Source organism: Malaclemys terrapin, chromosome 3 (assembly GCF_027887155.1).
Source record: "Malaclemys terrapin pileata isolate rMalTer1 chromosome 3, rMalTer1.hap1, whole genome shotgun sequence".
NCBI lineage: Eukaryota > Metazoa > Chordata > Testudines > Emydidae > Malaclemys > Malaclemys terrapin.
In genome coordinates this window covers 198,447,765-198,472,007 of record NC_071507.1, presented here as the reverse complement: position 1 = coordinate 198,472,007, position 24,243 = coordinate 198,447,765, and the positions used below count along the sequence as shown (strand labels likewise).

General features: G+C 47.6%; 1 protein-coding gene and 1 long non-coding RNA gene across 2 annotated transcripts; one reads left to right on the top strand and one right to left on the bottom strand.

The window, feature by feature from the left end:
• Positions 1-1,475: 1,475 nt before the first annotated feature.
• Positions 1,476-4,759, bottom strand: LOC128833724 (uncharacterized). Its single transcript, XR_008444320.1, has 3 exons — positions 4,695-4,759; positions 2,434-2,521; positions 1,476-1,664 (listed from the first exon to the last, which is right to left on the bottom strand). It is a non-coding gene; the product is annotated as an uncharacterized LOC128833724 (long non-coding RNA).
• A 17,788-nt stretch (positions 4,760-22,547) lies between these two features.
• On the top strand, positions 22,548-23,897 carry LOC128834297 (paraneoplastic antigen Ma1 homolog). Its single transcript, XM_054022907.1, has one exon. The coding sequence runs from the start codon at positions 22,548-22,550 to the stop codon at positions 23,895-23,897; it is 1,350 nt and encodes a 449-aa protein (XP_053878882.1).
• The last annotated feature ends 346 nt before the right edge of the window (positions 23,898-24,243 follow it).

The following is a 24,243-nucleotide window of genomic DNA, read 5'->3' as shown; positions in this document are numbered from 1 at the left end:
CAGTTACCTGCTGCGCTCTGTGTCTGTGTGGACCCTGCTGCTGTGCACTGAAAGTTCCCTAGTGTGCTTTAATCTACCTGCTTTGAAATGGGACTGGATTAACGTGCACCAGGGAATGTTTAGTGAACGTCAGTGGGGGCCACATGGACACTTAGTGCACGGTGGGTAGCGTTACACCTTAGCTTCCCACGAACTAAGTGTTTGTGTAGACAAGCCCAGAGCCACACAGATACAATGTCGCTGCACTGAAGAGTTGACTAGCTAAAAAAGGCAGGGACTGTGGCAAACACAACAAGACAAGTTAAGTCTGTTAATGGCTATTAGCCAGGATGGGTAAGGAATGGTGTCCCTAGCCTCTGTTTGTCAGAGGGTGGAGATGGATGGCAGGAGAGAGATCACTTGATCATTACCTGTTAGGTTCACTCCCTCTGGGGCATCTGGCGTTGGCCACTGTCAGTAGACAGGATATTGGGCTAGATGGACCTTTGGTCTGACCCAGTACGGCCATTCTTATGTTCTTATGACAGTGTGCAAAGTGAGGGGTGGCCATTTAAGGGTAGGTCTACCCTGCAATCTGGAGATGCTAGCTAGATCAATGCTAGCTCGGGTATGTCTACTAGTGCTAGTCACGACTCTGATTGCAGTGTGGACACACCCTAAGTGTGAATGCTTCTGAGGCATGGAGGATTTTGAGTAGCTTCTTAAAGGTGGAGAGATGGAGGGAAGTTGACGTGTATAACAGGCCCTGTTTTGGCAAAGCACATGCTTAGCTTTAAGCACATTCTTAAGTTCCACTGAAGTCAAGTGAGGTTCTTCAGGCGTGTGGAAAAAAGTATAAATGCATGGAAGCCAAGGTCTGAAATGTACATCTGTAAACCATGCCGACATGGTATGGCACTCTGTCCCCCTCTAGTGGTGGCTAGACCAGGTAGCGCTTGGTGAGCCTGCTCCAGCGGTAGCTAAGAAAAATGCATCTTTTAGCTCAGGCAGTAAAGGCTCATGCATTAAGCTCCAGAGGTTCCCAAGTTTGATCCCAGGTGCCTGGGGTCTGTAGGCATTACACATGGGTCATTGAAAGGCTTTAATCCTTACCGAAGAAACATAGTTTAAGAGCTTGGGACGGATTCTCCATTACCTTGTGCCTTTTCAAACCATTTCCACCCGTGCACAGTGGGTGTAAAAAGCTACCCTTCCGGCGGGGTATCAGTCTACGCCCACGTTGCACAGATGTAAAGGACTCCACATAGTGCAGCCTGTGGAGAATCAGGCCCGTTGCTTTCAAATAAACTAATTCATCTCAAATCTATGGCCTGTCTAGTGAGCCCATCACCATAGCATCTAGGCACCAATACAAGACACACATTTATTATTTGATTATTTTATTTATTGTTTGAGTGCCCAAAGCAGGCTTGGTACAGTGCCCAGAGGTCCCTGCCACTGGAGCGTACAATCTATGTTGCTATTGATGTTACTAGTCTCCATTCTGGGGACATTCAACTCAGCACAGCGGGTTCTTTAGTGCATTGGGTGGCAGCAGGCCATTAACCCAGCCAAGCATGTTCCAGTCCTTTTCTCACCAATTTTGCAGCCCCACAGTCGGCACCGGCCACCCATATGATACCAGTTGCTTTTACATTTCCGAGTGTCTTTAAATGAAAAGCTTCCTGTAAAATAAAACTAAAAGTCACTGTGGTTTCATGAAAAAAGACACTGCCAGCTATTCAGTACTGGAGAGTGAGACATCTAGTTCAGAGACTGGTACATCTACATTCCAGTGAATTCATTTCCACTAGGGCAAAATATTGTTGCAATAAAAGCATTCAAGCTAAAGAAAATGTTAATGATCATGTACACTGTCAACTACAAATGGCACACACTAGAGTTATTGCCTTCAGGACATGGACGATATAATTTAAAGCACAAGAATTCTACAATACCGCCTTGTGATCTCCTGATATCTACTGAACTGTGTGGTCCAGTAGGAGTTGAGCGGCTTACTTTACTTAGGAACAGCACCAGAACAAAGACATTGAGAGGCAACATGGTGACCACAGGAATGGGGTTTCAGATCTCCCAAGATGCAATCTGGACTCTGGCTTTGAGCAAGCTACTACTGTGACACAGTTTCCCCACAAAATAGAGAAAATGATAAGATATAGCGTTTGTCATCTGTAGATCTCAAGGGCAGGTAACATTCATGATCATTTTAATAGATGGGGAAACAGGCTGAGGGAGTGTAAATGAATTTCCAAAGGTCACACAGAGGATCAGTAGCAGAGCTGAGAATGGAACCCAGGATTCTAGACTGCAACTTCTTGCTGTGGCCACTGGACCATGTGACCCTAAAGGCACGTTTTGAGGATTCACTGGCTAAGGTTTGACGATGCTAAGTGGGTATCAGTTTTCACCATCCCATCCCTGTGTGCGCCTTACCTTGGGCTGCTTGGAGGCCCAGGAAGAGAACAAGAAGCAGAAGGTAAAGGATCCTCATGGCTGGAGATTGGGCTGGGATCTCAGTTGTCTGAAGAGAAAAGCAGAGAAGCAGATCAGGACCAAAGCTTCTTAATAGATGGTGTGGGAGGCTCCCTGGACAACATTCTGTGTTGTGCCTCTCAGGGAGCACAGCCCAAGGGGGGAGGGAGGGCAGGAAGTGTCGCTACATGCCAATGTTGTGCCTCGCTAACGCTGGGCTGCTCCACACTCTTGCATGGCAGCCCAGAACTGCCAGAGCATAAAGCACTCTGACCATTCCCTCTCTCAGCTTGCTCCTTCCGGGACCCAGCCAGGGTCTCCACAGGAGGGCAGCGTAGGGCTCCTATGTCAGCCCTGTGCTTCCTCTGTGCAGAGGTGCGCATGTAGGAATAACTGGGCCCTAGCAGGCCAGCTCCGCTTGTGAGCCGAACGGGTGCAAAGCGCGTAGAGGTTCCTAAATTGTCACAATGGCTCGTGATGCACAACTGTGTAAGAAAGATGGGAAAAGGAGCGAGGGAGGCTGCATTAATGTAAACAAAGAGGTGTAATAATACCGCCCCAAACTGTGTTAAAGCCATGTCTGGCAAACCAGAGGAGTTGTGAGACCAGAAATTAAGCTTCATTGGTGGACAAAATAATGAAGGGATGCACTTATTCCATTCATCAGCCCCTTTATCTGGCCTTTACCTTTAAGAAGTCCTTGGGGAAGAAAAGGGGGCAGAGGAAGAATTTTCATTGTGACACACTGGTGGGGATGCCAGGCCATCACCACTGCACCAGCAAGGACCCCCGCTTGATATAAGTGAGATTCTGCTTTGTTTTCTCCTCCCTTGTGTGTCCCTTTCCATCCCCCACTATTTTCGGCCTATCTTAACTCTCTCTTTCAGCTTTTCACCTGAAACTGAAATCAGCTACATGGCACAGCACCAGCACAATGAGATGCGATGGCCCACCCAGCTGCGCTTGGCCCGAAAAGGAGCAGTGAAGGAAAGCGACCTGACCAAACCAACCAGATGATGTCCCTAACCCGGGAAGTGAGCCAGGGGCTAAAGCAACAGCTGCCGTGGCCAACCTACCAGCCCAAAACATCCACCTGTGACTGACCAGCTGCCCTGTATCCCGAGAACATCAACAAAAGACTTATTTCACCACCTTTTACTGTCCTGTTGTGTCTTCACTTCACAGCGTATGTCTGTTTTATTGAAAGACGGAAAGTGACTATCATTCCCAGCTCAGAAGTGAACAAGAAAACTAACCCTTTCTTCCCCACCGAGAACTGCTTGATGGGCCAAGCGACTTTAACCGAGAGCTCTCCCGCTCCAAAAAAAAAAAAAAGACTGAGATAGGTTTTAATTAAATGTGGTTTGGATAATCAGACAGTTTCAATGCTTTTTGCCGTGTTTCGGTTCTTTTCCTCTCATGGCTCTCAGTCGATACTTTCGAACCTTTGCCATGAATTTCCTAGTGTGTTTGCCATGGTAGTAAGCAGGCTAAGGTCTCGGTACTCGAAACCCCAGACCTCATTTAAAACTATTCATGTTGTACAATGACAGGTCATGTGAACACCTTTGACTCTTTGGGCCCTTATGTTCCATCAAAATCAGTAGAACAAGAGGAATTCTCCACGGGGGCTGTTCCAGACTCTTTATGATCCAAATCCACTGCTGGAGCAAAGCACTCCAGGTAAAGGTCCACCTGGGCCTGCCTTCCAGCATCCAGAAAACCTCTCTCTACCCAGCACAGTGCTCCCCCGGAGCTCCCTCCGCAGCACTGAGAACTGACCAATCCCAAGGTGCTGAAGACCTGAAATTCACTAATCTTGAGGACAAGCTATTGTCATAGTGTCATTTATGCAGACAAACTCAACTAGTAAAACCTTTAAGGGTTAGAAATGACTGTACCTCCCCCTGAGGATATCAGCTTCTCACACAGGGAACCCCAGGGGCCCTGCCGCAGCGTTACTCATTTGGCAAGGGCAGAATCAAGCCCCATGAGCAAAAGAGCACGTCCCAAACCACACACCTTCCCACAGATGCTCTCCTAGTTCAGTTGGAGGCAGGCAGTTCTCTAGGAGGCTTGCCCTGAACAGCTCCCACACCAAAGCAGCTAAGATTCATTCCCTTCTCCAGTCCATAAGAGCAGTTCCAGCTTTCACTTTTCTAGGGATTTGAAATCCCTCCTGAAGGGAGATTATATCTGCTTTAAGATTGTGGATACTTTACCTTTCCTGAAGTCTGGTGCAGACAAGACAAGCTGAAGCACAAAGGAAAATGGGGCTTCCCGTTCGCTGTCTCCTAAAAGTGGCAAAGGCAGCACAAGCTGCTTAATAAAATAGGCCTTAAATGTGCAGGCTCAGCATTTATCTACATTGCAGAATGGAAGCTCATTGGCTGGACACCAGGCAGAGCAGAGAGCAAATGTAAATGAAAAGATGTTCTTTGCCCATGGAAACCCCCATCTTTCCCCAGAAGTGTCAAACTTAGGACTATGCTCTTCACTTAAATGCAAAACACCCAACTGTAACACTGGAAAAAAACCATGGCTACCTGAAACTTGAACTGTTTTAACAGTATTCGGGGGGGTTTCCTGACACCAGGAGGGACTTTCAAAAATGCTGAAGTGATACAGGAGACAGACGGACAGATGGGCAACTGGTTAAATGATCAATTAAAGTCAATGGCGCTATTCCAGTTTACATCAGCTGAGCATTAGTCCCTAAGTCTTTCAAAGAAAATTAGGTTCCTAAATTACGAGGAGGAGTATTGTCAACCCCAACCATTCAAATATCATGAGTCAGGCCCCCAAATATCATGAGATTGGCTTAAACAATGTGAGATTTTTTTTAAAAATAGGCTGGGTTCTTTTTATTTGTCTTCTATTGTCCTAGCCTTTGGGGTTCATGTTTTCAAGGTTTTTTTCTGCGAACAAGAGGGCTAGAACACACTTTAAAAAAAAAGAGATCGCTGAAATTTTCAGGTGATCAACTGACTCCAGGAGCTGGGGCTTTATGAGAAGCACCAAATATCGAAAAACTTGCAATGAAACCACACGAATTGGCAGCGCTATACGTGTTTGTGAAAATCCCATCCGCCCCAGCATTTCCTATCAACATTTCAGACTCCAGAAATAAAGTCCTGAGATTCGTGATGGATGCTAAAGAGAAGTCCCAAGTGAGGAGGAGCCCACCACTTCCTCAGAGATTGGTCCATGGGATAATAATGCATCTCACCCTGTAATCTGGGAAATTGGGATTTCCAAACAAATGTTGATTCATTCAGTTTCTGTTCATAGCCACAGAGGCAGACTCTGAACTAGTGGAAATTGACATTGCTCCATTGAAGTCAATGGAGCTTTGTTGATTTACACCAGCTGAGGTTCTGGTCCCGGCATCTTCATTCTGAGAGCACTTTCCATTTCAGTTATTCAAGGGCAGGCCATAAAACAGGATTCACCACTGAGTTACTTCATTGTTATGCCGGGATAACTTCAGTGAAGCCAAAGGAATTACGCTGGGGTAAAACTAGAGTGGGTGGCATGGTCGGGAAGTTTACTCTGGAGTAACACAAATATATGATGATCGTGCAATGTTTTATTGAGATACACACTTTCATTACCTTTTACTGATAGATAGTAGATTTACTTACAGCTGGTATCCCTGGTTCTAAGTCAGAGGTACGCAGAACTGGGCAAAAGAATATCCAGCAATAGTTACAGTGGGTCTGATTCTGATCTCACGTACACTGCTGTAAATCAGGAGTCACTCCACTGCGGTTGGTGTAAAGCAGTGTAAATGAGATCAGCCCAGCTCTGAAGGCAGCACCACTACCAGCAGCAGCGCAAAAGTAATGGGATAGGTGGGTTGTCACTTTTTTGGGAGGGAAGCAGGAAAAGTCTTACAGGTGGGCAACATGGGAAACCATCCAGCGTACCAGGATTAGGGGGGACACTGTGGTCACCCCCCCCCAACAAAGCCAAGGCCCCTTTAACCCCTGAGCACTGGGCCTGGAGCCGAGGATGAGCAGGGCAGAGCTGGGGGCACCCCGCCCAGGGGCTCCTACTATGCACTGGGCTCCAGCTGCTAGTCCTGGCCGGGCTGGGGAGGTATGGGACTTTCTCTTCCCCTGCACAGGCTGTTCCTGGAGCCAAGTCAGACCCACCTCTGGGAACTTCCCCCAGCTGCAGGAAGCTCTGCAGTCACTGACTGGGAGCCCAGCTCTGAAGGCAGCGTCGCCAGCAGCAGCAGCGCGGAAGTAAGGGTGGCAATACTGTGACACTCTAAAATAGCCTTGAACCCCCCCCCAAAAAAACAACAACAACCACCGCCCATGGTTACAACACCGTGAAATTTCAGTTTTAAGTATCTGAAACCGTGAAATTTAAGATTTTTTAAAAGCTATGACCATGACATTTACAAAAATGGACCACAAATTTGGTAGGGCCCTAGCTATAAGGGCCTGCAGGACACAGGCCTGGCCCCAACACACCCTGTTGTCCAAATGTTGGCAGAGTACCTTTTCTAGATCTGAAGAATCATAGAGTCATTGAACCATAGGGTTAAAAGGGACTGCAAGGATCAAAGAAGAGCCCTGTGTAGCTTGAAAGCTTGTCTCTCTCACCATCAGAAGTTGGTCCAATGAAATATATTAATTCACCCACCTTGTCTCACACCTAGAGTGGGATCCGGATGGATAAATGCTCAAAGGAGACCCCAAAGTTTTTAAATATCCTGAATCGGACCCCCCTGGTCTGATTGGCTTAAAATAATGAATTTTTTTTTGAAATGGTTTATTTTTATTTGCTTTCTGGTTTGGGTGTCTTTAGGGTGTAATTTTCAAGTTTTTCTCCACAATCATGAAGGCAAGAAACTCAACCCACTTTATTTTCTTTCTTTCTTTTAACAAAAGCTGGGATTCCCATCTAATCACATTTTCCCCAGAACCAGGGCTTTCAAAAATACACTATTTCTTGCCAGAATAAAATCACAAGTGTTTGTAACAGTGTAAATCCACAATCCATTGACTTCATGGTCCTTTTCCAGGTGCAGAATTTGGGCCTATAACTTTATAGAGGTAGTTTCCCAGCATGGAAACGATGTGATTTTCCAGGGCTCTCTTAGTTCTGCTAACAGCAACAAAACACTGACTCAACCTGGAACAATCATGTTGTGGCTTATCATCTTATTTCACTGTTTTCTGTGGGTTTCTACTCCCGCAAGCTCTGGTTAGTTTAGATCTTCATCCTCTCCAATTAGAAATTGATTTTATATTAACAGATGAAACAATTATATCCCTGGTTTTCATAGATGTTTTCCAACCAGCTCGAGTTAGTCCTATTTTCTGTTGGACAGGCGTAGTTACTAGTAGCCAATGAGGTTAATCCGAGGCGCGATTATTGCTAATTGAAAACTTTTCCCTAGCCCTGCAGATCACACAGAAAGCAGAAGCAGCTTACAGTGGTTAGAAAGGCCATAGGAATTTTTCTGCTATCACACTGAATTACATCCTCCCAGCTTGTCATTAGTAAAAGGAAGGGAACAAATCTCTGGATGCTCTCGGGTCCCCCCTCTGTAGGGTGTCCAGATGTCCCATTTTAAAAGGGACAGTCCCTTTTTGGGGACTTTTTCTTATATAGGCGCCTATTACCCTCCACCCCCTGTCCCGTTTTTTCACAGTTGCTATCTGGTCACCCTCCCCCTCTGGATTACTGCAGCCCAGCAGTTTCTCTATTGCAGCTCTCTTCCCAGCATCACAAATTTCATCACGGATCACCCTGAGGGGCAGTTCTCCCTTGCTTGCTCCCTGACTACTGATTTTGGGTACCCAACCATAAAGGAGTTTGATTTTCAGAAAGTGTGTTAGGGCTTCTCCTTGTCCTCCCTCGGTGCTTGTCTCGCAGACAGAAAGCAGGCGGCCAGAGTCCAAAGTGCAGGCAATGTGATATGTATTGGGGTTACCAAGCAAGCATCATCCACAGCTCTGTACACCAGTAGAGCTTTTCCTTCCCCGCATCCCCTTTCTTAGCAGGCTTAATTATACCTGTAGTACATGCCCCTGGTACCACCCCTTACAATTTTATGGTCATGTTCTGTTTTGGAGAGTTGTGAATCTGGGGGCTTCAGTACCACCTCTTTTGTATCCCATGGGAGGGGTAGGGAGTGACGTTGTGTTTCAGCCGGGGTCATCGTTTCTTTGGATTTAGTGTTTCTTATACCTCTCCCCTCCACCCCCCTCGCCCCTCCCGACTGGTTGCTTGACCTTGGCTTGGGAGAGGAGTCAGGCAGTCTTCAAGTGTACACTCGTCTATTAAACTCCCACCATACCCAGCCACGCTTTAACTCTATTCCTTCTCTTTCCTCACTGTGCTATAAGCCCGATCTGGCTGTGGGCAGATGCAACACACAGTATCTTTGTTCTTTGTTCACACATGATAGTAAGGATATAAGAATATCACAATTCAAACGGAGAAACAAAACCCCAAATTCTATCTCCGGCTAATACACAGGCCTAAATACTATATTACCATCACTAAGAATCGACCCTCTGGGAATCAGGCCTCCTTAAGATGTCTCCAGCAGGGCACCCCAAAATCGATGCACCCAAAGTCATCAGTCACTTGTTAAAATTTTAGCCTGTATTTCTTCACCTGTGAACTCCATGTCAGATTTGATCAGATTCCAACCTTGGGGGCTTGTCTAATACTAGTGTACAGCGGCTAGTGCACTGCAGATTTACGGCCCAACTTATGCACTTACTGCCTGTGTAGACAAGCCCATATTTAACCATGCAACCTTCATGAGGTGCATTCAGCACAGGGTGCAGTGAAAGGCTGCTGACAGGCACATTGTCTTGTACAGACTGCCCCTAACGAGAACTTTGCCCTGTGGTTTTATTGTCACCAGCTGTATTTCCACTTTCAAACAGGCGGTGATCTTTGCCTTACTTCCTCATTTGAAGGAGACAATGGGTCTTTCTGACGTGGCAGCTGCAGAATTGCATGTAAATAGCAATACAGAGGGGCAGCTGGTTAGATGAGAGTCAGCAAGTCTCAACTCGATGCAGTCGGAAAAACATGCGGCAGAGAGATCAGAGCCACGTCAAATGGCGTTTGCGACAATTTCCTATCACCAGTCTCAGCTCTAAAATACCTAACTTGCATTCTCCCAGACGATTGAGAAAAAGCATCATTAATGCAGAGTTCAGGTTGTCTGGTGGTGTCTTGTGCCCTGTCAGAACATGGGGTTCAGTGACACTTAAACCTCTGAAAACCAGGAAATGAAGGGCTAAGGTACACACCAGTGCAACCTTAGCACGGCCCTCTTTATGTGATGCCCCAATACACCCATACGCCTGCTCTGCCTTTGCAGATAGTGCACGTCACTCAGGGAACAGTGCATAGGACAATTGTAGCACAGTCAAGTGCCTTCTCTTTGGTCAGGCAACACTCGTGTTTAGGTGAACTGCACTCAACAGGAGATACACCTGCTCTGCACTCCAACCTGAGCCTACAGCCTACAAACAGCCCCACACTTGCTAAATGTTACAACCTAACCTCTTCGCTCTAACCCACAGGATTCCATCTAACACTATGCTTCCACTTACCAGCATTACACCTATAGGCCATTCTCATAGCTGACTTCCCTGTTAACAAGCCTATGGCGAGAAGACCCCTCTGCCTCGCTACTGACACAACGTACACGGCTCAGTACAGGAACCCGCACGGCGTACATGCCCCTCTTGCCTTTGATCACACATCTGAAGGGTAGGGAGGGCTCAGACTGAACCAGAAGGGCAGGGCTCCCTCCACACCCCATATCACAGTCGCAGCTCAGCGACATTCCTCAGACTAATCCCCGCACCATTGAATACAGCTACACCTGACAGAGTGAGTGCAGCCGATAATTCCCAGGGGCCATTGCCAGCTCCAGGTGCAGAATTAAGGTTGCGTTGGTGTGTTCCTTAACTCTTCATTTCCTGTTTTTCCCCAGAGATCTGAGTGTCACTGAACTCAACGTTCTGGTAGGGCACGAGATACCTACCGGCAACCTTAACTCCCTGGTAACTATGGTTGTTGTCAGTGAAGAAATACTGTGACACACCAGTCACAATGTTTAATGTGCCTCAGTGCTGATCAATTTCTGGTACCTCTTATATCCAGCAAGATTGAGATCCCAGGTCAGCCTCAGCCCCAAGAAAGCCCTAACCCAGGGGTTCTCAAACTGGGGGTCAGGACCCCTCAGGGGGTCACGGAGTTATTACATGGGGGGTCGTGAGCTGTCAGCCTCCAGCCTAAACCCCACTTTGCCTCCAGCATTTATAATGGTGTTAAATATATTAAAAAGTGTTTTTAATTTATAAGGGGGGGTCGCACTCAGAGGCTTGCTATGTGAAAGGGGTCACCAGTAAAAAAGTTTGAGAGTCACTGCCCTAACCCTACTGAACAGGAGTGTGCACTTTGCACATTTCACAGGTCAAGTGAATCAACAGGACAAAACCCATTTCAAGGCCAGAAGATGAGCCAATCTAGCTGAGAGGTGAAGCTAGGGGTGAAGCTATTCAAGGTGTTGCGTTGTGGTGGCACAGAATGGCCCCAGCCAGAAATCAGGGCTCCATTGTGCCAGGCGTGGCACTCACATCATAAAAGACGGTCCCTGGCCAAAAGAGCTCACAGCCTAAACGCATGAGGAGAATCAACAGTGCTAGGAGCGGTAGTGATGATAATGTAGGATTCAGGCCTGTATATTTGCCTGTAGGATTCAGGCCTGTATATTTGCCTGAGATAGAATTTTGGGTCTTGTTTGCCCATTTGACTTTTGCTATTTTTATATTCTTACTAAATATGTGTGAACAAGGAACAAGACACCGGGTGTTGCACCTGCCCACAAGCAGACGGGAGGAAAAGAGATAAGAGCTATATGACTTATGAGGAGAGGCTGAGGGAACTGGGCTTGTTTAGTCTGCAGAAGAGAAGAATGAGGGGGGATTTGATAGCAGCCTTCAACTACCTGAAAGGGGGTTCCAAAGAGGGTGGATCTAGACTGTTCTCAGTGGTAGCAGATGACAGAACAAGGAGTAATGGTCTCAAGTTACAGTGGGGGAGGTTTAGATTGGATATTAGGAAAAACTTTTTCATTAGGAGGGTGGTGAAGCACTGGAATGGGTTACCTAGGGAGGTAGTGGAATCAATCTCCTTCCTTAGAGGTTTTTAAGGTCAGGCTTGACAAAACCCTGACTGGGATGATTTAGTTGGCATTGGTCCTGCTTTGAGCAGGGGGTTGGACTAGATGACCTCCTAAGGTCCCTTCCAACCCTGATATTCTCTGATTCTATGAATTCTATGTTGCTGAGTAGAGGGTAGAGTGGGAGTTTAATATGCGAGTGTAACTTGAAGGACAGTCCTGCCTCAACTCCTTTCCCAAGATAAGATCGAGCAAGCAGTCAGGAGGGGCAAGGGGGATGGAGGGGGAAAGGTGTAAGAAACACTAAAAGCCAAAGAAAGGCATGTCCCTGACTGAAGCACAACCCCACTCCTTACCCAAGGGATACAAAGGAGATGGTACTGAAGCCCGCAGACCCAAGACCCTCCAAAACGAAACATGACCATAAATTGTAAGAGGTGGAACCGAGGGCGTGCACTACAGGGTATAATTATGCCAGGTAAGAGAGAGGAGAGGGAACAGGGACACTGGGAAGGCTCTGCAGCGTACAGAGCCTTGGATATGCTTGGTTGATTCACCCCGGTAAACATCGCCTTGCCTGCACTTCTGCTTTCCATCTGCATGACAAGAATCAGGGGAGGAGAGAAGGGAAAGCCCTTAACAAACAGGTGCACACAACAAACAGATCGGGGAGCATAAGGGAACAGTAAGATAATACAAAAAAAGGATATTTGTGTATCTGAGGGTCCAGTGGCTTGAGAACAAGCCTGAAAGGCCAGATGCTGACTCACTAGGTGATCTCAGTGCCACTAAAGTGCACATGGGCTGATTTCCTGACCAGCTGGGCACACCCAGCTTCCACTATTTCCAGTGTGGCCTTCATGGTCTCATCCTGAAGTCAGCCACCGTCATCCATATTTAGGAATTTGAAAGAGAACTTAAAAGATGTGCTGAGCACCCAAAAGTGGAGTCAGTGGCAGTGGCAAACACCTCATAGACTTTAAGGTCAGAAGGGACCATTATGATCATCTATTCTGACCTCCTGCACAACGCAGGCCACAGAATCTCACCCACCCACTCCTGTAACAAACCCCTAACCTATGTCTGAGCTACTGAAGTCCTCAAATTGTGGTTTAAAGAACTCAAGGTGCAGAGAATCCTCCAGCAAGTGATCCGTGCCCCACGCTGCAGAGGAAGGCAAAAAACCTCCAGGGCCTCTGCCAATCTGCCCTGGAGGAAAATTCCTTCCCGACCCCAAATATGGCGATCAGTTAAACCCTGAGCATGTGGGCAAGACTCACCAGCCAGCATCCAGGAAAGAATCCTCTGTAGTAACTCAGATCCCATCCCATCCCATCCAACATCCCATCACAGACCATTGGGAATATTTACCTGCTAATAATCAAAGATCAATTAATTGCCAAAATTAGGCTATCCCATCATACCATCCCCTCCATAAACTTATCAAGCTTAGTTTCGAAGCTGGATAGGTCTTTTGCCCCCACTACTCCCCTTGGAAGGCTGTTCCAGAACTTCACACCTCTAATTTCAAGTCTAAACTTCCTAATGTCCAGTTTATATCCATTTGTTTTTGTGTCCACATTCATACTAAGCTTAAATAATTCCTCTCCCTCCCTGATATTTATCCCTCTGATATATTTATAAAGAGCAATCAGATCTCCCCTCAGCCTTCTTTTCAGTGGCAGACACCTGATCCCTCTGAAAGCCAGGCCACCTCTGTTTAGGTTCCTAAGCCAGTATTTAGAAGCTTAACTTTAGGCCCTATCTGTTTGAAAGCTTTGACCACTGCTCATACTTTCTGTGCAGCCAGGGCTATGACTAAATCATTCCTTTTCTTCTTTGCACAAGGTCTGGCCTAAATGTATCAGCAGTTCCCTGTTCTACCAAGGGTGGCCAGTGCACTTGGTCTTTAAACTTGTGCATCTCTGGTTTACTCGTCCTGCCCTTTGCCCTCCTCCGCATATGTTTTCGAGAACATATTGAGCTGCAGAGATGCAGAAGGGGAAACCTGGTAGCATCAAACGAGAGCTTTGTACCCCCTTCTTTTAATGAAGGCAATTTGTTAAAGCACATTGTTTAAATGTGGTGAATTTTGCTTTGGGGGTGGTGCATGAAGGGAAGATTGTGAGTTCCTTTCATTCTGCTCTGTTCAGACCAATTTCTAAGGAGTGAGTGTGGAGGTTTGGGCAAGCGAGATGTGTTTCATTCCAAGGCTCACCTAGTTATTAAGAGGCAAATAAAATCAAAAGCTCAAAGAGTAGGATTCAGTCCCCTGTTAGATAATTATTGCACTAAGGATCAGTTTCTGATACCTGTGCTCTGGTTCAGAAATACCGTACTCCCAGAGTAGTCCCACTGACTTCATGGATAATGGATTATTCAAGTTGAGTGAGGTAATCAGAAATGTGCCCTAAGGGAACAATGCACCTGTTTGCTCAGGTATAAACTCCCAACGAGATACGTCCTGTCCAGCATCCATTGCTTTTGAAAATAAATGTCCTGGCTTTCAGAAGTGCTGGGCACCCACAATTCTACCTGACATCTGTGGGAGCTATCAGTGCTCAACGCCTTTGGAAATTATGCCCAACGTGGCACTGATGGGTATATCTACACAGCAGCTGGGAGCTCTGTGTGAGCTAGTGCACTGAAAACAGGAGTGGCATGGGGAGCCACATGGGCTAGCTGCCCAAGTATATGCCCACCTGACCCTTGTGTCCGTAGTTGGATGGCTAGCCCATGCTCCAACGTCCATGCTGCTCAAGCAAAGTTAGCGTATGCCTGTCTAAGCAGGCTGGAAGACGCCCTCAGCTATTGTGCAGACATGCCCTATGAGTCGATTGCTGGCAGCAGCTCTCTTGCTAAAAGAGGAAAAAAGAAAGAAAAGAAAAGAAAGAAACCACCATTTCTGGTCCTGCTATCGTGAGGTAGCCATGTCAAAGGCTGTGGAGTGGCTTCTAACTATGTACAGAACTTTAATGTTAAAAAATGAAGGTCCTGATTGTCTTCTCCCGTACACGGAGTGAATCAGGAGTTGTACTATATTCTGCAGCTCCCTCATTGCTGCCAGAGTTCAGCTTGGTCAGCTTTGGGCTGGGCACCTACCGAGCAATGGGGTTGCTTTGTGGTGCCGAGCACTTGGCATTTTCAGCACAGACTAAGCTAAAAATGACCCCATGGCACAGCCCTGTGTGACTCCGCCCTTACCGTCCTCATTTTAATGTCCAAGGGATTTATTTAAATATGCTAGTTGGTGATTTGCATGCACCAATGCACAGCTGGAAAAGTCCACATTTTCTGATATCTGCACAGCATTACGTCCAGAGAAGGATGGTGGCTGCTGCTGCTGATGGGGGCTCTGGTCAAGGGGATACACCTGCTGGTTGGTGGCGGGAGTGCAGAGTCCAGGCCAGGGAAACTCCCTGCAAAGCTATTGTCACTGGCACCTTTTTGTTAACACATTGTTTTCTCCTCTATGGTCCTCCAGGTCCCTCGTTTCTAATGGCTGTGAGCAGCATGTGACCCAGTTCCTGAGTCACGCTTCCATCGCCCCATGGAAATACCAGACAGCTCTCTCCCCTAGGATAGGCCCCCTGAGCGTCTCCCAGCTTGGAATGACAGGAGCCTGCAGAAATAGCAGGCACTGCTCCCATGCGATGGGTGAGCTGTTGCGGTTCCTTGGCTGCCCAATAACAGCACAGCATCTCTTTGTGCTCTCCAGGATCACCCAAAGCTGCAGCAGCGAGACTCAAGTGGCGAAGGTGGAGGGCTGGTTTGGGCTGAGGAGAGGTTCAGGGGAAGGGAAGGTTTTCGTCAGGGAAGAAGGAGCTAGTTTGTTTGGGAGAAGATAGTATCATTATTTATTCTTTGTCCTGTGAGAGTGTTTACGAGCCCCAGTCACAGACCAGGACCCCACTGTGCTCGGTACTGTACAAACACAGAACAAAAAGACAGTCCCTGCCCCAAAGAGCCGACAATCAAAATCAGAAGGTAGCGAAGAAGGTGTGAAATGGAAAGTGAAATGATGAGGAGAAGGGCAGGCTCAAAAAGATCCTATGAAATTTTGGGTATTTGGGTACTTTCACTCTATGCATCCGAAGAAGTGAGGTTTTTACCCACAAAAGCTTATGCCCAAATAAATCTGTTAGTCTTTAAGGTGCCACCAGACTCCTTGTTGTTTTTGTAGATACAGACTAACACGGCTACCCCCTGATACTTGACGTCCAAACCTGAACTCTGATTTTATTTATTTATTTATTTATTTGTTTATTTATTTTGAGGCTTACCCTCTGCTAGTATTGCAGCATTTCCAGCTGCAGCACTTAACATAATGCTGCATTGGAGGGACTTTGTGCTGGTATGTGGTGGTACTAACATGTAATTTGCTGTCCCTTGTATTCCCACCCAAACCACCAGGAGGCAGCAGTGACATGTACGGTCCCTAATCCTGAGATGCAAAATCTGTCAGTCAGTGGCATTAGAGCCTCAGAAATGCTTGTGAGCTGGCGCTGTGACACATTTCCAGAAGCTTTGCATTTTATTATAGAAACAGTTATATGGGAATCTTGTTTCCTTTGGGCGACAGGAGCAGGGGGCAGAGATCCTGGGGGGAGAGTGGTGGTGAAGCAGGAGTGGGTATTTTTTAGTTATGTAGGTCACTGCTTTAAAGTATCTCTCCCATATACCAGGGGTTCTGTGTGGTCCCCATTACCTGTTTTCCCCCTCTGTCAGGGTCTCTCTGTGCCCCCGTTTTCTCCCACAAATTTTATTTCTTTTCTTTCTTCTTGAGGAGTTGCTGAAAGAAAGTGGGTGTTGGGAAGAACTCAGGGTACAAGAGGAGAGTCAGTTGCTTACAGGGTATTACTTCATTTCCTCAGTGACTTTAAGATCAGTGGAGTTTGACATTACTACCTAAAGATAGATAGATAGATAGATAGATAGATAGATAGATAGATAGATAGATAGATAGATAGATGAGCCTAAAGTCAGGCTCCTAAAGCCATATTTAGGCACCATAAATACATGGGTTGAGTCCACATGGACACTTTGTGCACAGCAGGTTAGTGAGAGAGATATTTACACCCCAGCTTGCCACAAACTAAGGGTATGTCTACACTGGCAAGTTTCTGCACCACAAGTTCTACCACTTTTATTAAAACGCTGGAATTAAACCTCTGTTGCATGCCCACACTGTGCTCCTTGTGATGCTGGAGCGCATCCACATTAGTGGCTCTTGCAACGGCAAAGACAGCAGTGCATTAAGGTAGCTATCCCACTGTGCAACTGGCTGCAGGGTGCTTTGGGGAGGGTTTGCAATGCCTCATGGGGCAGGCACAGCGTAACATGATGCAGGTTTCCCAATCCCATTGTTCCATGGGCATCCTACTACATTGCCAGCTGCTTTGCAACGGAAGTCGGGGGAGGAGGGGAGAGTGTGTGACAGGGAGTGCATGTGTGTATGGAGGGGGGGAGAGAGACAGTGTGTTTTGCGGGACAGAGAGTGTGTCAGCATGCTGTCTTGTAAGTTCAAACAGCGGCAGGAAGCAACCATTCCTAAGGCAGGGGGAGAGGGCAACCCCGACATCAGCGCTTGCCTCCAGTGTTTTCCCCAGGAATTGAAATTGTGGGGGGTGTCAGTGCTGATGAGGGGTGAGACTGTGAGGGTGACGGTGGGCTATATGGCACCATAGTAAAAACTGGAAAATGTTTCATGACCATTTTATTAGATTTAATTCATGTTTTAAAATCATCATACAAATTAAAGTTGGCTACTCAAGCCTTCTATGAAGCACTACGTCTACATCCTTCTTGGTTTCTTGTTATAATTTTGCACAACTCTGTTAATGAACTTCTTGAATGCAATGCGTTCATCTTTGGTGGCTTCTCGTGTGTCCGGTACTTCCATTCCTTCAGTTGATATGCTCATTAGTTCATTCACATGATCAGGCAGAAGGCGACTTCTTTCAGAACACAAAATTCTATTCAATGATGAAAAAGAATGCTCAACTGTAGCTGTTGTGATTGGGAGTAGCAAGAGATGAATTCCTACTTCTTTCATCCCAGGAAACATAGCACAAAGATCCTGTCAAGCAACTAGTGATGATAAAAAAGAAGTTGAAGTCAAATCTTCATTCATTCGGCGTATGATATTCCACTCTGTGTTCAAATTCTCTAGTCTGTCCTGAGCACATGGCAGCCCCATTGCTGGTAGTGCCTCACTCCATTCAACTGTCGGTGTTTTATAGGACAGGGATCTGTAAAAGCTATGTAGAGGATGAGTAGAATCTAGGGCTTGGTCTACACTACCCCCCCTAATTCGAACTAAGGTACGCAACTTCAGCTACGTGAATAACGTAGCTGAAGTCGAAGTACCTTAGTTCGAACTTACCTTGGTCCACACGCGGCAGGCAGGCTCCCCCGTCGACTCCGCGGTACTCCTCTCGCCGAGCTGGAGTACCGCAGTCGATGGCAAGCACTTCCGGGTTCGACTTATCGCGTCCAGACTAGACGCGATAAGTCGAACCCAGAACTTCGATTTCCAGCCGTCGAACTAGCTGGTAAGTGTAGCCAAGGCCTAGAAGTTGCTGTTGTAGATTTTTAAGAATCAAGTCTGTGTACTTTTTCAGTTGTCTTAACGAACACTTCTTGTCCTCTTCACAGGATTCAATATAAATGCCTTCATTAGTCAACTTCTGGACTGAAATCTTTGCTTCTTCCAGTACTTTTTCAATGGATAGCTCTCTGCTTGTTCCAAATGTAGCTTCTATTGCTGGACAAAGATCTACTACTGTTGCACCAGATGCCTGGATGACATTGTTTAATGACCCAAGTGGTTTCAACAGTAGACTTACAAGAGGGAGAATGGCAATAATCTTCTCTGAACGTAGTAGCAAAAGTAATCCACCAGCCTCACTACTTAGATCCATCCCAGCTTGGTAGATATTTTCCAAAGCCAGTAATAACGGCTGGAGTAATTTTAAGACAACAGCCAAGGATTGCTCATGAGAAAGCCAGAGGGTTTTCCCAGGTTGGACTAATTTGAACTTCAGTCCCAGTGTATCTTCTATATTTTCCAAGATATTCAGTCTTTTTGGACTCTTGCATTCATCAGTCATGTATGCAAATTTTTTGAATGTGGTGAGAGAGTTCTTCACTTTTTCAACTGTTCAGTCTTTCACTGTTTCACCACATGCTCTTAGCCAGTCAGTTGAGTTTCTTGCAGAAAGATAGTGAGCATTTGATGGTCTTGTTTGGAACCAGTGTTCAACTTCAGGATGAACAAGTGCCAATGCACTTAACATTAGCCTCCAGTTTGTAGTGTGTGGTATCTCTTGCTTAAATAGAAAGTATGATGCCACAGCCATGTTTGTTCTCATGAACTGTGTTATGTCTCCAGCATTCTTAACAGCCTCATTAACACTCACCGATGTTGTCCTTGGTCAGTGGAGACTCAGAGTTCAGAGGTGTTTTCACATGAGTTCACCTCCCAGGTGGGGGGCAAGAAGGCACCTTGCTCGTTCCTCCAGCTGCTCACTGTTCACTCTGGCCACTGTTGTTCGTTGTGCCACCGTTCACTCCATCGCTCTGTTGCCAATGACCCTGCGCCTTCACCTTCTGCTGCCACTGTGACCTCTGCGAATTGGTCTCTTGAGGTTCCACTCAGCTCTCAGTGATTTCAGCTGAGGTCTCAGTGGAGGAACCTCACTTCTAGTGCAGGCTGGGCCATCTCTTCCACAGAAACACTGTCCCACAGCAGGTCTAAGCACTTAGACCTGATTATCGGTGATTTCAGCTGTAGTGGTCATTTAACAAAACAAAAGACTATCTATGGAGCCTAATCATCTCTATTGTCTTTAAACAGTGGAGAGGGGCAGGTCAAATAGTACTTGTGACTCAGGCAGACCATCAAGCAAAACACCTGTCCCCACCCTCTCTCCTGATGCCCTTAATCAGCACAAATTTACTCATACAATAAGAATAAAAACATTTCATTAGCCTCACCCCCCCAACCCCAGGCAAAATCTATCACTCGGGCAACACAGCTCTGTTTGCTGGATACCTAGGTAGATTAGGTGTGAATGTAAATACAATCTGGTCCTGAAGCCTTTCCCCCAGCCCCCAGCCCATCACTAGCTGTCAGGGAGAGCTCATTTAGACTTTACTTACGAAACATAATTTGAAATTATTAGGTTGGCCAACATCACTGAAAGGAATGCACTGTCATTGTCATAAAAAATAACAGCTGTATAAGGAAGCTAGTCTATGTTCATACTTTTCAAATCTATTCTACTTTTTCAGATACACGTATTTTATCATACACTTTATATGCTTTTAAAGTGTGTGTTAATGTTTCAATTTCAATTCAGATTTCCAAACAATCACTAAATTGGCAACACTGCATGGAACTAGTTCACAAAACTGGGGGGAGGGGGGAGAAATTCAGGGAGGGGGTGTAGGAAAATCCCTGCCTGCCTCCTGCCCTGGGCTCTCTGCACAGCAATCTCTCTCTCACACATACAGACAGACACCTGCCTCTGTGTTCAACAGCACGAGCATTCCACATTCATGGTTTGCTTTGTGTCCCGGAGCAGATCAGCACCAGCACACAATGGCTGTCAGAAATGATGCTTTGAAAGGGGAGGGGCGCATGTCTCTAGGGCAGCCAAATTCAAAACAATGAGCAGAGCAGTCACTTGAGGCATTATGGGACAGCTCCGGAGGCCAATTACAGCGCAGAACGCAATCAAGTGTCTGCACTGGCAATAGAGCCCTGGATCCTCTGCACATGTGATTTTTTTGCAGCGCTGCTACTGAGGAGTTTCAGTGCACAAAGCGGCTTGGCAATGTGGACATGTCTGCAGTTTGAGCGCAAAAACCTGCTTTACTGCGCAGAAACTTGCCAGTGTAGACAAGGCGTCAGTGTTCATATATGTAAGCAGAGTCAGGATGAGCTCTACCCTGACATCTGGTGGTGAATTATGGTGAGTGTGGAAAAGAACTCCAGGGGCTGATCTTGTTTGCATAGGCACACCCACTCGCCTGGCAGGAAACAACAGCAACTCAAAGTGGTTACTTTGGCTGGTGTGGGATCCCCAGTTTCTCTGTTATTGGGGCAGGAAGAATAAAGTTTTGTTACCCTGATTCTGTGAATCAAGGCCAGTGGAACTGGTGTATGACAGAAGGACTGAGTGAGTCATTCACCATTACCTAAGTAGCATTTGCTTGTCAAGGGGCATGGGTTACAAAACCCAGTGAATGGAGAGAGGTTGGGGGCAGGTATTGGTACCTGGTGGTGTGGGTCCCTTTTGTGGGCCTGAAACACCAATTGCACCTCCTCCTCTCTCCACTGTTGAATGTCAGAGCTAACTTTGATTCCCTTAGGAGTCTAGTTACAGACTGCTGAACTGAATTTACTCTGGGACATTAGTGCACCAGCACTGGGGCTCCCCTACTACGAGCTGAAATCACAAAAGAGCTAAAATCACAAAAGAGCTAAAGCTATTTAAGAGCTGAGATCACTGAGGCTGTGTTAACTAGTGGGGGAGCCTGAAGCTATATTGCTAAGCTAACTTAGCTTAGCAGGGGCGAGCGGAGCGGCTGGAGGAGCAGCTAGCAGAGCAGAGCCTTGTGGGAGCAGCCCAAGGGACGGCTGGAGCGGAGCGGAGCAGTGCGGCTCACAGGTCGGTGAGTGGAGCGGAGCGGCCTGGCTCACAGGTCGGTGAGTGGAGCGGAGCGGAGCGGAGCGGAGCGGCGCGGCTCACAGGTCGGTGAGCGGAGCGGCTGGAGGAGCAGCTAGCAGAGCAGAGCCTTGTGGGAGCAGCCCAAGGGACGGCTGGAGCGGAGCGGAGCAGTGCGGCTCACAGGTCGGTGAGTGGAGTGGAGTGGAGCGGCCTGGCTCACAGGTCGGTGAGCGGAGCGGAGCGGAGCGGCACGGCTCACAGGTCGGTGAGCGGAGTGGAGTGGAGCGGAGCGGAGCGGAGCAGCTGCCAGAGCAGTTCGTGGGATGGCAGGAGTAGGACTGCGGGTGGAGTGGAGCAGTTCGTGGTAAGGCTGCGGTGGAACCCCACGGAGAAGCAGCCGGGTTGGCCTCGGATCACGTAAGGTGCCCCTTAACACCCTGCTCACCCCCCCCCTTTTGAACTCTGGGGCTGCACTGATCAGGGACAGAGACTTTGGGGGGTTGTCGGACTTTTGGGACTTTTGTGATTCTTGGGTTGCTGGACCCAAGAGACTTTGGGATCGGTGGACTTTTGGGACTTTGGTGATTCTTGGGTCGCGGGTTTCAAGAACCAACGGGAGAGGACACGGCCCAATTTGCTGGGGTGGGTCTTCGCTCATGGTTTGGTCTATGAACTCTAGTTGTGGTGTTTTCCCAATTTAATGCTATGTCGTTTACCTCATGTTATTAAACATTTTCTGCTACACCGAGGCTCTGTGCTTGCGAGAGGGGAAATATTGCCTCTTCGAGGCGCCTAGGGGTTTGTGTAAGATTTTCCCAGGTCACTGGGTGGGGGCTCGAGCTGGTTCTGTGTCACGCTGTTGGGAAGGGACCCCTATGTACTGAACCCGGCCCTTGCTGCTATCAACTTGGCCTGGCAGAAGGGTTACATTTTTGGGGGCTCATCCGGGATCCCTGGGTCAGTACCCCTCGCAAGCACATCTTGGGTGATTCATTAACTTGGGAAAACCTAAAAAAATCTTCTTGTTGTTGTTTTGATCTGATATATTTGTAAAAAATTTTACAGTTTGTATAATGGCCCTACACTTGCTAGAGGACTGGTGCAAGGGGATGAATATTAACCCTAGGAACTGTCTTTTGGTAACGGGGGTGCCGGAGGCGTTTGATGAGGGTGCAATAGAACCTATCTTAAGGGTATCCACTGAGTACCTGAGTAAGTGCAAAATGCATGGGCGCATGTTTGTGAGGGAGGAGGGGGCTTTTGCTGTACTGTGCGAGCTGCCATCGGCTGTGGAACCCCTACAGGTTCCAGGCACGATAGCAGTGGAAGATGGTGAGTGGACGGTAATAACCACTGGGAGCCAGCCCTCACCAGTCCCTACCCCTGATGTAGAGTTTTTAAAGAAAATGTCGGCCTTTTTGGGGAAAGAGGGAAAGACTTTGGCTGATATGCCAGGTCTGTTGGGCCTTGACCCAGGAGTCCCACACCGGGAGAGTGCTCCTTCACCTGATGACTGGGTGAAGGCTTTGGGGCAAGCATTAGAGAAGGTTATGCCACCCCACCCTGAGTCAAGCCCCTATCGTAAACTGAGGTTGTTTTCTGGGGGTCCCACCCCAATACCTGGGGAGGAAGCATTTGAACCCTGGCTGGAACACACCACTGAAATGCTGCAGGAGTGGGCGGTGCCTGATGCTGAAAAGAGAAGGCGACTAGTAGAGTGCCTCAGGGGGCCAGCCCTAGATGTGATTCGCACCCTGAAACTCAGTAACCCTGGAGTCAAGGTGAAGGACTGCCTAGAGGCCCTTGATCATGCCTTCGGGAGAACCGAGGGCTCAGATGATGTCTATTGCAAGTTCCTCAATGCCAGGCAACAAAAGGGAGAGAAGGTTTCTGCCTATATCCAGAGGTTGGAGAAACTATTGCAGAGAGCCATCATGAGGGGAGCAGTGGCAGTTGGGCAAATGGACCGGACTAGGTTGGCTCAGATTGTGAGAGGAATTCAATATCAGAACCCAATCCTTCTCCACCTCCGATTAAGAGAACGGCAAGACAATCCACCGAGTTACTCTCAGCTGATAAAAGAGGTCCGAGAGGAAGAAGAGAGGCAGGCAGCTGGCGAGGTTTGGGAGGTGCAGTCACACCCGGCGACTGGCACAACATCCACCCGAACGCCCAAGGCACTGATGGTGAATCCTCAAGAGGAACTTACCCAACGAGTGCAGGTCCTGACACAGAAAGTGGCTGAATTAGAGAATACCATCGATTCAGCAAATACTTCAAGGTACATGGAACCCTCCACTACCATGGTTCAGAGGACTACATTTAGAACCTCTGCCCCAACGAGACAACAAGGGAAAAGACAATCCTTCTTCTGCTACCGGTGTGGCCAGGGTGGACACATTGCTGCAAGGTGTCAGAATGCAGAGAATCCCACGCTAGTATATCAAAAGCTGAGGACCACCTGGGGAAAGTCGGGAAACGGCCCCAGGGCCTGGGAAGGGAGCCGCCTAGGCCTACAGGGTGTGGAGGCTCCCCTGGAAAGAACCATGCAGCCCGAATCCCACCAGGATTGATCGGACCCCGAGTGGAGGTAACTATAAAGGTTGAAGGGACAGAATGTAGAGCAGTGCTTGACACAGGATCCCAAGTGACTATCATATTCCAGTCTTTCTACCAGCAGATGCTTAGGCATCTGCCTATACGGCCCCTGACAGGGCTTGGCCTGTGTGGCCTCAGCATGGATGAATACCCCTATCAGGGGTATGTCATAGTACACCTGGAATTCCCAGAAGAGATTGCGGGGGTAAGACAGGAGGTGGACACTGCTGCTTTAATATGCCCTGACCCTAAAGGAGCCTCTGATGTGTCCGTGCTAATAGGGACCAACTCCAGCCTCTTTAAGGTACTCGCAGATTACTG